This window comes from Piliocolobus tephrosceles, chromosome 8 (genome assembly GCF_002776525.5).
Source record: "Piliocolobus tephrosceles isolate RC106 chromosome 8, ASM277652v3, whole genome shotgun sequence".
NCBI lineage: Eukaryota > Metazoa > Chordata > Mammalia > Primates > Cercopithecidae > Piliocolobus > Piliocolobus tephrosceles.
This window is the reverse complement of record NC_045441.1, coordinates 136225025-136240218: the sequence shown is the minus strand read 5'-3', so window position 1 is coordinate 136240218 and position 15194 is coordinate 136225025. Positions and strand designations below refer to the sequence as shown.

The window sequence follows — 15194 nt, the reverse complement described above, 5'->3', positions numbered from 1 at the left end:
GCAAAAAAAAAAATATTTTGTGTATCTCTGTATCTGTGAAAAATTGAAATTTGTATTCTCTTTTCTGTACCCTCCCTTGTGTTGGTCTCCCAACCAAGAGTATCACCTTCCGTTTTCTTCATTTACCAAAATCCCATTCATTCTTTTGGGACCAATTTAACTCCTGTCTCTATTAAGAGTAAAACATTAATATCTCAACATATCAACCTTCCTTCTTTAGTAGCAAACAATTTCTGCACAATGCCTAGAAACATGATGTTTAGAGAGAAACAGCAACATGTTACCTAGCCCATTTACTAAGCTGAAAGAGGTAATAAAATTATTGTATCATTACAGTTACTGACCTGAAAAAAAAGAGTAGATTCTAAAAAACTCCATAACTATTATGAAGAAAATGTATTTTTCTGTATAAAACAATTATAATATGTACATAATTATCAAAAATCAGAACAAATGTTCTTTAAACATTCATCTCAGCTTTTCTGATCATTGCTGCCACTTGCTCTAGGCAGAAATAATAGCTGATACATTATTAATAGCTCAATAATTAGGAGTATATTTCCATTAAAACTGTTCACTTTTCTATTTAAATATAAACTGTTTAGGCTACTAAGATCAGTACTTGCATACATGAATAGAAATAAGCAGTATACTATGTCAGAAAGTATTATTACAAACATGGGAAGGCTTTATAAAAGTTATATCTTACAGCCACCACAAACTGTAACTTACATGAACGCCATCTTATTCAGATTATATGAAAGCAAACTTACTTCAAAATAGATTATTTTTTATGTTTGTAAAATTCATTATTGAGTGACTTCTTAAAATATTTCTTCTTGAATAAAATAAATTTGTTAAAGACTTACTGCCTACATTTTGCTGTGGGTAGACTGCTATAAGATTAATATCTTATTTCAAAATTTTTAAAAAATTTAAAGAACTTTCATCTTCCCTAAACACAAACTTAATAAAATGATCTTTTAGAATAAGACAGTTCTTTCTCAAAAGATTTAAATAGATCTTAGAAAATCATATAAATTCATTAGGTTAACTTCAAATCATACACAGTTCGTTTACAGACCAACCATCTCAAAATGAAACTTGTGCATAGCGGAATGACAGGCACTATCTATAAGTATGTTAAGGTCGTGTATGCTGTATAATCATAACATTTCACATAAAAGTTGCATCTTTCCACTGTGTGAGAATACAATTAAAGTTTTTTATTAAAAATTTCTACCCAGATTTGCCAAACCAATAAAGATTTGATTTTGTCATATTTTAATACGTGTATTTTGAAAGCTGGACCAGTTACTCTAAATATTCCGCTCCAAAATACCCAGGTTGCCCACTGACACTTTTGTAATATTCCTTTTCTTTCAGAAGCGGGTTTTGGAAGGACATGCTGAGGCCAAGTCATGATTGAGAAAGAAAGAGAAGGCACATTTCTGCTTGTAGACACAGAAAGCAAAACTAAAAATAAACTGTCAGAGTTTCTCTACCACACTGCTGTTGCTTGCAAAACTACTTGTTGAAGGCTAAGATTCTCTGATTGGAGCCTGTTGAACAAATGCAACACCACAGTGTGTTATATATGCAACACCACAGTGTGTTTTTATATGTATATATACATATATAAAATAAAAACATAAACATAAACACAGTTAATATCACAAATATACAATACATACTTTGAATGGTAATTTCCGCTTTACCTGCTTTTCTTTAATATTTATTTTTCCTTTTGGATGTTTCCCTGGTCTCACAACAGAAACAAAGATTTGGAAAGTACGGATAACGTGAGGTAGGATGAAAACATCATTTACCTGTCTATGATCGCACACATGTCAATGCTGACATTTGCAAAACTTCCCGGCTTCCTTTGTGCCACTTCGTATAAATTTACAAGTTGATCGTCCACTTGAATGAGCTGCATGCATCCTTGGAATGAAGGCTGAAGAACAGAGTGACTTGAGTTATTCATCTGGTTCAGAAAACCTGTGGAACAGAAGAAATGGGAATGTAAATCTGGTGTACAGTATGCTTCACTAAAATTCTTGTGGGTATTTTACCTGGCCACAGCCATCACATCCAACTACTGTTTCTTTGATCCTTGCTGATGTTATATTCAGTGTAGAAAAAGGAAGTTTTTTGAGAAAGTGAGATTATTACAGAGTTAGAAGTCAGGGTTGCATTGTAATGGGTTACCAGGTCAATGTTTGCCTCTGGGGTCTACTGTCACTCAAATTTTCTCTTTTGACATCATCTTTCTCACTGTCACATCTTTCTGTCCCTCTGCTGACAAAGACTCACTGTTATTCTTTCTTTGCTGAGACAGGCCTCAGAGATTAGGATACAAAACTTTAGAACTTTCGCAGCCATCCAACTGTCTTCTTGTTTCTTTGACACTTACTTCTATTTTCTTAATTCCCTATTGCCTATTATTCAGATGTCAAATAAGCCAAACTTACTATTATGAAATAAAGCAGATCAGTGTATAACTCATTACAAAGACATATTTGCATTACAGATGCTGTTTTTTAAATTTATAAAATCTAAGGGAACATTAGAAGGAAATAAATTTAGGCATAAGGGTCAGCCACCCTGCTTTGAACACACATCTACAACCTATCTAATATGGTATAAATACTGGATCATAATATGGTATAAATAGTAGTAAGTAATAACAGATGGAACTAAAAGAGCAAGTAACAAGAGTAAACACACACACACACGCACACACAGTAAATACTGTTGATTCTATTAAGAAATAGAATGCGTACACCAACCTTGAAATCAGACATTAAGAGTTTATTGCTAAATAACTTTAAGAGATCACCACCAATCAATTACTAGTGTATCTTTTTAAGAGAAACACGCATAATTGGGTAGAAACATGCATTATGGATGGAAAATTTGTAGGCTGTAAGAGAATGATATTTTTTCAATCCCATTAAGTATCTAAAGAAAGTCCCCAGAGTTTCTACTTTTCATATGGTTCACCATATCAAATCTGCCTGCTGGGCAAATTTAAACTGCACTAATTTGTCTGCTTGCAAATCTGAAGTTACTGACACATTCACTTCATCTAATATTATATCTGTAACAATAAACAATTTATATAAAATGGGTTGGAACCAAATGTTCCGTTAAATGGATAAAAGTGAATTTTCAATAAAAACAAAAATTTGCCATTATATTAGTCTGTTCTCATGTTGTTAACAAAGACATGCCAAGACTGGCTAATTTATAAAGAAAAGAGGTTTAATTGACTCACACTTGAGAATATCTCGGGGGGGCTCAGGAAATTTATAATCATGATAGAAGGGAAAGCAAGCACGTCCTTCCTCACAGGGCAGCAGCAAGGAGAAGTGTCAGGCAAAGTGGGGAAAAGACTCTATAAAACCATCAGATCTCGTGAGAACCCACTCACTATTATGAAATGATAGAATTATCTCACAGAGGGTCTCTCCCATGACATACGGGGATTATGGGAACTACAATTCAAGATGAGACTGGGGTGAGGACACTATCAAACCATGTCAACTGTTAAGTGATATTTTAAAAATATTCAGCCTGGTGCAGTGGCTCCCGGCTCTAATCCCAGCACCTCGGGAGGCTGAGGCGGGCGGATCACGAGGTCAGGAGATCGAGACCATCCTCGCTAACACGGTGAAACCCCCTCTCTATTAAAAATACAAAAAATTAGTTGGGCATGGTGGTGGGTGCCTGTAGTCCCAGCTACTCGGGAGGCTGAGGTAGGAGAAAGGTGTGAACCTGGGAGGCAGAGCTGGCAGTGAGCTGAGATCGCGCCACTGCATTCCAGCCTGTGTAATAGAGCGAGACTCAGTTTAAAAAAAAAAAAAAAAAAAAAAATCCTATTCTTGTTGACTAAGGATATGAAGGATAGTATTTTAGTATAGCAGAAAACTTCTTTCTCTCTTCGTTAATGGATTACAATATTTAAAGTCCAATAACTGTCATTTGAATCTCCTTTAAGGATTAATCACAAAGGTATATTTTATTTTCTATTAACCCAGTACTGTATAAAAATAAGATTGTATTTGAATGAACTTCTTGACCTAAAAAAATCCATATGAGACTCTATTTTAATGTTAATATATGGCTTGTGTGTGGGTGTGTGTGTGTGTGTGTGTGTGTGTGTGTGTGTGTGTATTTTCTAGTCAACCACATTTTTTTCATTTGCATTAACTTAGTCCCTTCGGAAAAATGCTGATATTATATAAATGATCTGTTTAGACCAGTTGCATGCACACACACGATTTTCAATTGTTTAATCAAGATAAAATTGAGTAGACTGTAATGTCTAAACTTAGCAGAGAGAAAACACCCAGTTGTAACTTACTGACCACTCTTAAGAAGACTCTCATTTCTATTTTTTTTTTTTTAATAACTGGGAGTCTCACCATATCCATACTCTCTTTGAAAGATTTCCTGAATGGATATATCTGTGAAAATAAAAGCTACTCTGAAGCATAGCAGTTGCATAAATACCGATTACTACAAATTGGGTAGAATTAAAATTGTAAAACAAGATGTCATCAGTGACTTATAACAATGTTCTGTTTGATCTTGGTAATTCTGAAGTTTGAAGTTGTTAGGTCCTTTCATTTTCCAATAGGAGATATGTTCTAGGAGAAGATAATTACAGGACAAAATACTGCATATTCATTAAGTTTTTTCTTTCCATACATTACCTTTAAATATTCCAAGATGGACATCATTAATCTTTGGCTCCTGATTTCACACCCTTTTTTTGTCCTCTTCTATAACTAGTTAGGCCTGACTTCCATGAACAATAGAAAACTCTGCAACTTGGTCTCTGAGATTGTTTAATTTGTGGAAAGTCAGTCACCATGTCATACACAGTCTTCTGGAGTGGCCCAGGAGAGGTAATGAATATTCATCATGGTTTGAAATTAATTCTAAGGTGATATGTTATGCAACAATAGATATCAAAGAAAGAATTTGATGTTTGGATATGCCATCCAGGTTGCTGTGAATGCCATTAATTCATTCCTTTTTATGGCTGAGTAGTATTCCAGTGTATATATACCATAGTTTATCCACTTGTTGATTGATGAGCATTTGAGCTGGTTCCATATTTTCGCAATTGTGAATTGTGCTGCTATAAACATGTGTTTTAAAATATATATACATGCAATGGAATACTACTCAGCCATAAAATTAAATGAATTAATGGCATTCACAGCAACCCAGATGGGACTGGAGACTATTATTCTAAGTGAGGTAACTCAGGAATAGAAAACCAAACATCGTACGTTCTCACTCATAAGTGGGAGCTAAGCAATGAGAATGCAAAGGCATAAAAATGATACAGTGGACTTTGTGGACTCAGGGTGGAAGAGTGGGAGAGGGGTGAAGGATAAAAGACTACAAATTGGGTTCATTGTATACTGCTAAGGCGATGGGTGCACGAAAATTTCATGAATCGCCACTAAAGAACTTATTTATGTAGCCAAATACCACCTGTTTCCCCTAAAACCTGTGGAAATAAAAATTGAAAATAAACTAAAATAGAATAGAGACAAAAAAAAAAAAAGAATTTGATATTGGTAGAGAATTATAACAGAAACCTAAAAATGTGGCAGTGATTTAGGGACCAGAATATGCAAGTTGTGGGACAGGCCTTAAAAGAAGCTTGATGGCTCTTGAGGAGCTGTAATGACTTAAAGGAAGATGAGGAAAGTGTTATGGGAAATGAGAGAAAATTAGATCTTCGCTATGTTCCAGTGGAAAGTTTAGCAACATCGTTGCTTGTGATAATATGGAAAATAAAAAGATACACTTAAATGAAATTGTATAATCTAGCTAAGGATATTTCCAGGTAAAGTATTGAAGGAACCGTCTGGCATCTTATGTTTGTAGTAAAAGAAAAAAAAAAATGGGAGAGAAGAAGCTAAAGAAGAACTATCACGAATGAAGAAGCCATGCATTACTGAATTTTAAAGTAAAATGCTCTTTCAATTCCAGTCTCTCCAGATGGTGAATAATGCAAACATTAAGAAATCACATTTCTAAGCAAAGATCAAATTCCAGGAAACATGATCTAAAGATGACAAGGAAGCGTGATTACAAAATCTACATACAGATCTGAGAAAATTATTAGGTATTCCTCAGAGGGACACTCCATGAGACAGAAGACCCTCTAAACAGCTTATTTTTATGCTTTTACAGGTCTTTTTGGTTAAACAATAGGGATTCTAATTATCTAAGAGCATTTTCCTTCTGTAGATCTGTAGAAGCTCAAGGGGTCAGGGGGAGCTTATCTTTATATAATTGTGGATGTGCCTTTTATGAAGTGGAGTAAACCTGAATAAAATTCATATAAAGTCACTCTTTTTTTTTTTTTTTTTTTTGAGATGGAGTCTCGCTCTGTCGCCCAGGCTGGAGTGCAGTGGTGCAATCTCAGCTCACTGCAAGCTCCGCCTCCCAGGTTCACGCCATTCTCCTGCCTCAGCCTCCCGAGTAGCTGGGACTGCAGGGGCCTGCCACCACGCCCGGCTAATTTTTTTGTATTTTTAGTAGAGACAGGGTTTCACTGTGTTAGCCAGGATGGTCTCGATCTCCTGACCTCGTGATCCGCCCACCTCGGCCTCCCAAAGTGCATTCATTTTTAAGATAACTATATTGGAGGTAACACCACCAGCTTGTACTGAAAGGAACAGAGGTGGGACAAAATAGGAAAAGGCCTTCGACCTCCAAACTTTATGGTCAAGAGGCTATGCAGCTGTAAACATAAACAACCTTCTATATATATATAAAAGGATGACGTAAAGTGGCAGAACTAACACAGAGGACAGAGCCAAGAGCTATGGAGAATCATTTCGAGAAAATAGCATGACTGAGTCCTAATCAAGAATGACCAACATGTGCCTGACTAGACTGCAAAACTGCTATGGAACACTGACTTCTTTGTCTCTCTCATTTTCTCCATTTTTGAACCATAGAGTCTAATTTGGTTTCTCTGTGCATAATCTACCATTGTATATGTAGTGTGAGGGTGGCACAAAACTTGCTCATAGGTCTTAAGATTGACAACTGTACTTGGGAAGTGATACTTGAGTGACTATACCTAAACAGCTTTATTTTCTCTTGGAACTCTCTGAGATTCATTTTGGATTGACTTGACTTAGACAATGAGGTCCTGGAGTTTGAGCAGATGGCCTAGTGGAATGAGACTTTGGATGGCTTTTAGAAGAGGTTGGGTGTACTTTGTTTGTGGAAGAAGATACGAATCTCTGTGGGCAATAGGGTGAACACTGGCAATCAATCTCCAAGATGGCCATATGTCTTCACGTTATGTTATTTTAAATACCTCCTAATATTTATGGCCTGTATAGGTCCCTCCCACACAATCAGTGCTGCTCCGTGTGACACATGGAATGTTGCGGTACTAACAAGGTGATATGATTTCCAAGGTTAACTATAAAGGCACTAGAGGCTGTACCTTGGTCTTTTGATCCCTTACTCCAGGGAAGCCAGCCTAAAAGCCATGGAAACCCTCAAGTAGTGAGATGGAGAAGCACCTACGAGGAGAACTAAAGCCTGTTACCAAGTGCCAACAGCAGCTTGCTAGCCATGTGAGTGTGCCATCTTGAAGTGAAGCCTCTAATCCTAGAAAGCCATCAGCTGATTGTGGCTATAAGAAACATGTATCTGCAGTCTCACAAGCAATATCAAGTCAGAATTGCCCAGCCAAGCTGCTCCTAAATTACTGACCTCTTATGGAAAAGAAGAGATAATAAATTATTACTACATCGAGCCACTGAGTTTTGAGGCAATGCACTATGCAGCAATATATAACTAATACAAAGTGTAACAAACACATCCCGCTATTATTTTCTCAAATTGGCTTGAATAATTAGAACCTGAAGATTGCTCACACCTGCAAAACGTTATGTAACTGGTGGAATATTGACAGTTCCCTTAGTCAACAATGAGTTAAAGATGTTAGATCTCTGATACTGAACCTCCCGCTGCTTTAACTCCCTTGGAAACAGAGGAGAACCTATTATTTATTTTCTGTGTTTGTTCCCTTTACGAACAAATAAAATTTCAGTAAAAATACTAGTGTATTTGTGTCTGTGATACCTTCAGTGACTACAGCAAAGCTCAGGATTTAACATACTTAGAAGATTAATAGTGGGATTTTCTGGTAACATAAATTTGCAGCTGGCGTTTTGAGGGTCAAAAATGAATAGCTGTAAAATGGAACTAAAGTGAACATAACAAAAATTGTCAAGTTAGTAAAAAGATAATATAGAATAAAGGTAAATTTTTTGCATGTTTTTATTATATCTTTAAATTTCTATGAATTTGGAATAAAAAATACAATGTCTATACATGGGTTATTGTAACTGGTTTCTACAATCTGACAACATGTTACAACACCCACAGTGAATTATAATCTTGTCAGTCTCAATTGCATCTTACTTTCCCTGCACTGGAAACCTTCCTTCTTTACAGGAACACTGTAATTATATCACTTTACTGGCACGTCTGAAATTTCTGTTTCAAGACTTGCATATAAAAACTTCATACTTGATTTGAAGTCCACTCAGTACATTGCTATTCTTGCTGACAAAGAAAACACGTGCATTTTCAAGGTTTTAAAATTTTATTTCAGAAATACATCAGTGAAAAACTTGCTGATATTTGTTTTGACATTAAAATGGCAACCTAAATTGTTATAAGTTATAATGTTCATCTGATAGGATGGAAAAAGCGAACAGTAGACCACAAGGTTAAAAATTTACATGTTTAAAACCAAGTGCATATAAAGCTTCTCTCTGCTTATTTTAAAGTTGGGAAAGTTGGGAGGTCCAAGGGAGGCTGGTGGAATGCTTTAAGGATGTTTAAAACCACCTACTGTCTTCCTTTCAATTTGATCTTGACAGATTGCACAAAATGTCTCCTAACCTCTTCTGTTTACTCAACCTTCCTGAATAACTTAGTCAAAAACCCATTGAGCAGGGGCAGGAAAACAGCCTCAAAAAAACTAGGGTCCAAGCAGGCAGGAAGATAGAGTGATTCAGTGGAAGAGAGTCTAGTGGTGTCCAGGACCTGTGCACAGAGGACATCCACAGAGAATCTCCACCCCACGTGGCTGGGAGATTGGTTATAGTACAGGATGATTGAGCAAATAAATAAATACATGGAGGATAGTGAGAACCAAATTCTCAATGTCAAAGCAAGAGGGTACAAATACGAAACATAAGAAAGACAGAATGTTCATGCCTGTAATCCCAGCACTCTGGGAGGCTGAGGCGGGCGGGTCACAAGGCTGGGAGTTTGAGACCAGCCTGGCCAACATGGTGAAACTCCGTCTCTACTAAAGACACAAAAAATTAGCTGGGTGTGGTGGCATACCCCTGTAATCCCAGCTACTCGGGAGACTGAGGCAGGAGAAATGCTTGAACTTGGGAGGTGGAGGTTGCAGTGAGCCAAGATCATGACATTGCACTCCAGCCTGGGTGACAGACGAGACTGTCTCAAAAAAGAAAAAAAAAGACAGAATGAACCCGGTGGGTTTACATTAGAATTTAATCAATTAGTATACATTTGTGGTTTTCACTATATGTAGATAGATACAGAAATAAATATGAATGAAATTGTGTATTTGGTCAATATACAGATGGTTCCTATCATCCACTGGGGATAGTCGATGAACAGGCTCCCTCTCAAAGCAATGAATAGTCCTGCTTCCCAGATCCCGGTTTCTATGCTGGGCAAAACCAAGACTCCCTGGAGAAATGACGGATTCTAAACTGTGTTACGGAAAGTACAATAAGAGTCTGGAACATTTTGCTGCACCAGTAAGTCAAGAAGTGCCCAAAGAATGATGGGGCCATGTCAGAATGACACAGGAGCCAGCCTGAAATGGCTTCTGCTTCCCAAATTAAGGACAATTTGTGTACAAAATAAATAATTTGAGTATCGAAAAGAGAATTTGAATATCAAAATAAAAAAGGGAGGAGAAAAAAAAGGAAACTATAGATCATATCCTACTGAATAAAATAGGAATCCAAGGGTCCGCCTGTCTAAAAATGAATCAATACATAGGGAAAATCGAAAGCTCCTCCTATAGCACTATGCTAAGTAATAGATGTAACAGGAACGTAGGAAGAAGAAAGTCACCATTTGGAAACCATCATATTAATAATTAATTCAGGCAAGGCATATCAATAGGTGCTCAAATAAGTGGGTGAAAGTTGGAAGCAGAACATAGCCTCAAACTATCTCCTTAAAAATATGGTTTTTTTTTTTAAGAAAAACTCATAAACCACCCCCATCTAATGAATGAGACCTACAATATGATAGCACAATAGGGTAAATATAGTCAATATTAATTGTATATTTTAAAATAACTTAAATAATGTAATTAGATTGTTTGTAACTCAAAGGATAAATGCTTGAGATGGATACCCCAGTCCCCATATCAAAACCTCTTATGTACTTCATAAATATATACACCTACTATGTACCCCAATATTACAAATATATGTTTACTAATTTCAAAGGGGAGAATAGTCACTTTACATTGGAGAAACCAGGCAGATCCCTTTATAATCAAGTGATTAATGTTATCACCATGAGTAACAGGACCAGTTGACACTGAGGGCCACCTGATGAGATTCAATGAGAAGAATAAAGCATGGTGTGTAAGACGTCTGTCAAAAATACAACGCTGGGTATAATATCAAAGAAACATCAAACCAATCCAATTTCAGGACAACTGAAAAATGACTGGGATAGAATATTCAAGAATGAGAAAGTTGTGAAAGTGAAGAAACGACTAAAGTGAGAGATGTTTATGATTGTCAGAGACTGGAGAGTCAGAAAAACAGGGTGTGACATGTGATCCCAGAGTGGGTTCTTTTGTTGTAAAGGACTGATATGGTTTGGCTGTGTCCCCACCCAACTCTCACCTTGAACTGTAACTCCCACAATTTCCATGTGTCATGGGACAAACCCAGTGGGAGGTAATTGAGTCATGGGGGTGGGTCTTTTCTGTGCTATTCTCATGATGGTGAATAAGTCTCACAAGATCTGATGGTTTTAAAAATGGGAATCTCCCTGCGCAAGTTCTCTCTTTTGCCTGCCACTATCCATGTAAGATGTGACTTGCTCCTTCTTGCCTTCCACCATGATTGTGAGACTTCCCCAGCCACAGGGAACTGTAAGTCCATTAAACCTCTTTCTTTTGTAAATTGCCCAGTCTCAGGTATGTTTTTATCAGCAGCATGAAAACAGACTAATACAGTACATTGGTACAAGTGGAGTGTGGTGCTGCTGAAAAGAATCCTGAAAATGTGGAAGCAACTTTGGAACTGGTGACAGGCAGAGGTTGGAACAGATTGGAGGGCTCAGAAGAAGATAGGAAAATGTGGGAAAGTTTGGAACTCCCTAGAGACTTGTTGAATGACTTTTGACCAAAATGCTGATAATGATATGGACAATGAAATCCAGGCTGAGGTGGTCTCAGATGGAGATGAGGGACTCGTTGGGAACTGGAGCAAAGGTGACTGTTGTTATGTTTTAGCAAAGGGACTGGTGGCATTTTGCCCCTGCCCCAGAGATTTGTGAAACTTTGAACTTCAGATAGATGATTTAGGGTATCTGGCAGAAGCAATTTCTAAGCAGAAAAGCATTCGAGGGGAGATTGCGTGCTGTTAAAGGCATTCAGTTTTTAAATGGAAACAGAGCATGAAAGTTTGGAAAATTTACAACCTGACAATGTGATAGAAAAGAAAATCCCATTTTCTTAGGAGACACTCAAAGCCCGCTACAGAGATTCTGTATAAGTAATGAGGATCCAAATGTTAATCATCAAGACAATGGGGAAAATGTCTCCAGGGCATGTCAGAGAACTTTGCAGCAGCCCCTCCCATCACAGGTCTGGAGGTTTAGGGAGGAAAAAATCATTTCATGGTTCAGGCTCTGGGTCCCTCTGCTATGTGCAGTCTAGGGGACTTGGTGCCCTGTGTCTCAGCCTCTTCAGCTGTGACTAAAAGGGGGCAAGATACAGCTTGGACTGTTGCTTTAGAGAACAGAAGCCCCAAGTCTTGGCAGCTTCAATGTGGTATTGAGCCTGTGGGTGTACATGAGTCAATAATTGAGGTTTGGGAATCTCCACCTAGATTTCAGAGGATGTATGGAAATGCATGGATGCCCAGGCAGAAGTTTGCTGCAGAGGTGGGACCCTCATAAAGAACCTCTGCTAGGGCAGTACAGAAGGGAAATGTGGGGTCAGAGGCCCCACACTGAGTCTCTACTGGGGCATTGCCTAGTGGAGCTGTGAGAGGAGGGACACCGTCCTCCAGTCCTCGGAATGGTAGATCCACCTACAGCTTATACTGTGTGCATGGAAAGGCCACAGACTCAACACCAGCTCTTGAAAGCGGCCAGGAATGGGGCTATACCTTGCAAAGTCACACGGGCAGAGCTGCCCAAGGCCACAGGAGCCCACCTCTTGCATCTGCATGACCTGGATATGAGATATGAAGCCAAAGGAAACATTTTGGAGCTTTAAGAATTGATGGCCTTGCTGGATTTTGGACTTGCATGGGGACTTTAGCCCCTTTGTTTTGACCAGTTTCTCTCATTTGGAACAGCTCTAGTAACCCAATGCCTGTATGCCCATTGGGTCTAGGAAGTAACAAAGTTGCTTTTGATTTTACATACTCATAAGCAGAAAGGATTTGCCTTGTCTCAGATGAGATGTCGGACTATGGACTTTTGAGTTAATGCAGAAAGTTAAGACTTTGGGGGACAGTTGGTAAGGCATGATTGGTTTTGAAATGTGATGTCATGAGATTTGGAAGGGGCCAGAGGAGGAATGATATGGTTTCGCTGTGTCCCCATCCAACTCTCATTTTGAATTGTAACTCCCACAATTCCCACGTGTCATGGGAGGAATCTGGTTGGAGGTAATTGAATCTTGAGCGTGAGTCTTTCTCGTGCTGTTCTCATGACAGTGAATAAGTCTCATGAGATCTGATGGTTTTAAAAATGGGAGTTTCCCTGCACAAGTTCTCTCTCTTTGCCTGCTACCATCCATGTAAGATGTAACTTGCTCCTCCTTGCCTTGCACCAAGATTGTGAGGCTTCCCCAGCCACATGGAACTGTAAGTCCATTAAACCTCTTTCTTTTGTAAATTTCTCAATCATGAATATGTATTTATCAGCAGTGTGAAAACAGACTAATACAAGGACATTATCAAACAAGTAACAAAAGTTGAAGGAGGTCTCTGGGTGAAGGGTACACTAATGGCCTTTTTATCCTTCTTGCAATTTTTTTGGTAAGTTTTAAATTATTTCAAAATAAAAACTATTGTATAAAATGTTATGTTCCAACTGAAATGACACTTAACACTAAAAATTCTGTCATCCAAGAGCTCTAATTTAGATTACATTTATTCAACATTATTATGCATTCAATGTCTATGGATTATTGATGAAATTGCTCTTCCTAATGTCAGTGAAAATTTTCAGGCCACTAAAGAACATTTTTCAGTCTTTCTCTTACTAGATCTGTCAGTAGCATTAGACACTTGATTCTCATATATGTAAGCTATATGATCAAACCAGGATGACTTTTGTGGCTTTCAAAGACTGAACATTCTGACTCCTGACTCTTACTGCAAGGTAAATTCGTATCTCTTTTAGGCAGATTTAGGCACAGAGAGATCCCTAACCCTAAAAATCATAGGATACATTCACCCACTTAGATAGTCACTCTTCTGAAATTTACAAATTAAAACAATATTAATTAAACCATTAAATATGTATAAGAAAATTATACATGAGTTTTACTTTTTCTGTAATATATACTTTACTCTTCAAGGAAATTTATCATATTTAGCAATAGTTCTGCCACGTTATTGTGTGGCTACTTTGCTATTTTTCAGAGTGAATACTTAAGATGTCTATCCTTAGTCACCATGTTTCAGCCATACTCTTCTCTATGCATCTCAGGAAAACCAAACCCTTTCTGCCTATTTTTCTCCCTTGCACTTTTCATGGTTGAGTTATCCTTATGATTCAGGTCAGATCAAATGTCACCTTCCAAGAGGCCCTCCCAGTCCAATCAATTTAAAATTATTCTATAATTTTTTTTCATTTTAGATCTTCAACTACTAATTTTTTATTACAGAATTTGTCACAATTTATAATTATCTGCATTGGTTTATTTAGTTACATATGTGTATGGGGTGTGCATGTGTGTGTGTGTCTGTATGCACTTCTGAACATGTTATTTTCCTTTTCTAGTATATTCATTTTATGAATCAGTGATTCATAAACGGTTTTTTTTTTTTTTTACTTTAAGTTCTGGGATACATGTGCAGAACATGCAGGTTTGTTATATAGGTATACATGTGCCATGGTGGTTTGCTGCACCCATCAATCCGTCATCTAGGTTTAAAGCCCCACATGAATTAGGTGTTTGTCCTAGTGCTCCTCCCTCCCCTTCTAGGCCACGGTGTGTGGTGTTCCCCTCCCTGTGTCCATGTGTTCTCATTGTTCAGCTCCCACTTATGAGTGAGAATGTGTGGTGTTTGGGTTTCTGCTCCTACTATAAAGACACATGCCCATGTATGTTTATTACAGCACTATGTTATCTTTTTAGAAATATTTGTTGACACAAAATTCACACACCTTAAAAATCACCACCTTACTTATTTAAAACAATCCATATGATAAAGGAGAGAAGATCAAGATACAAGGTATTTATTAAGTCTGAAAATAGTGACAAAAATATCTTCTTTAAAACATAATATACATTGGTTTCCAGACTTACGGACCTCTCTATATTAGTTAGGTGAATGATCAGTTGAATGAATGCGTTGATTTTTATGAAAAAAAAAAATGTATTGAGTAAGGTGGATACAGAGCCAGCAGAGAGGAATGGTATTAAACTGCTGGTCAGAAGCCTTTCTGATAAGAGAACTGACACCGAGACCTCAAGGAAGTAAAGATGTAATATTAAGTATCACTTTTTTCCTAGGATGAAAATAGTGTTGGTAATTTCAATCCTTTTAATATTTATTAAGCACCTAAAACATATTGCTTTTGTTCTCAGGAATGCTATAATCTCATTAGGAAGATAAACCACAGAAATAGCAATATAATAGGATTAAAAACAA

At 37.3% G+C, this 15194-nt stretch overlaps 1 protein-coding gene across 2 annotated transcripts in view; it reads right to left on the bottom strand.

Moving 5' to 3' along the window:
* CNTNAP2 (contactin associated protein 2) overlaps positions 1–15194 on the bottom strand; it is a 2251282-nt gene that overhangs the window by 1005941 nt on the left and 1230147 nt on the right. For both annotated transcript variants that reach the window (XM_026456367.1, XM_026456368.1), the window contains one exon: positions 1830–2001. In XM_026456367.1, coding sequence (XP_026312152.1) covers positions 1830–2001 — 172 coding nt within the window. The remainder of the gene's footprint in view (positions 1–1829; positions 2002–15194) is intronic.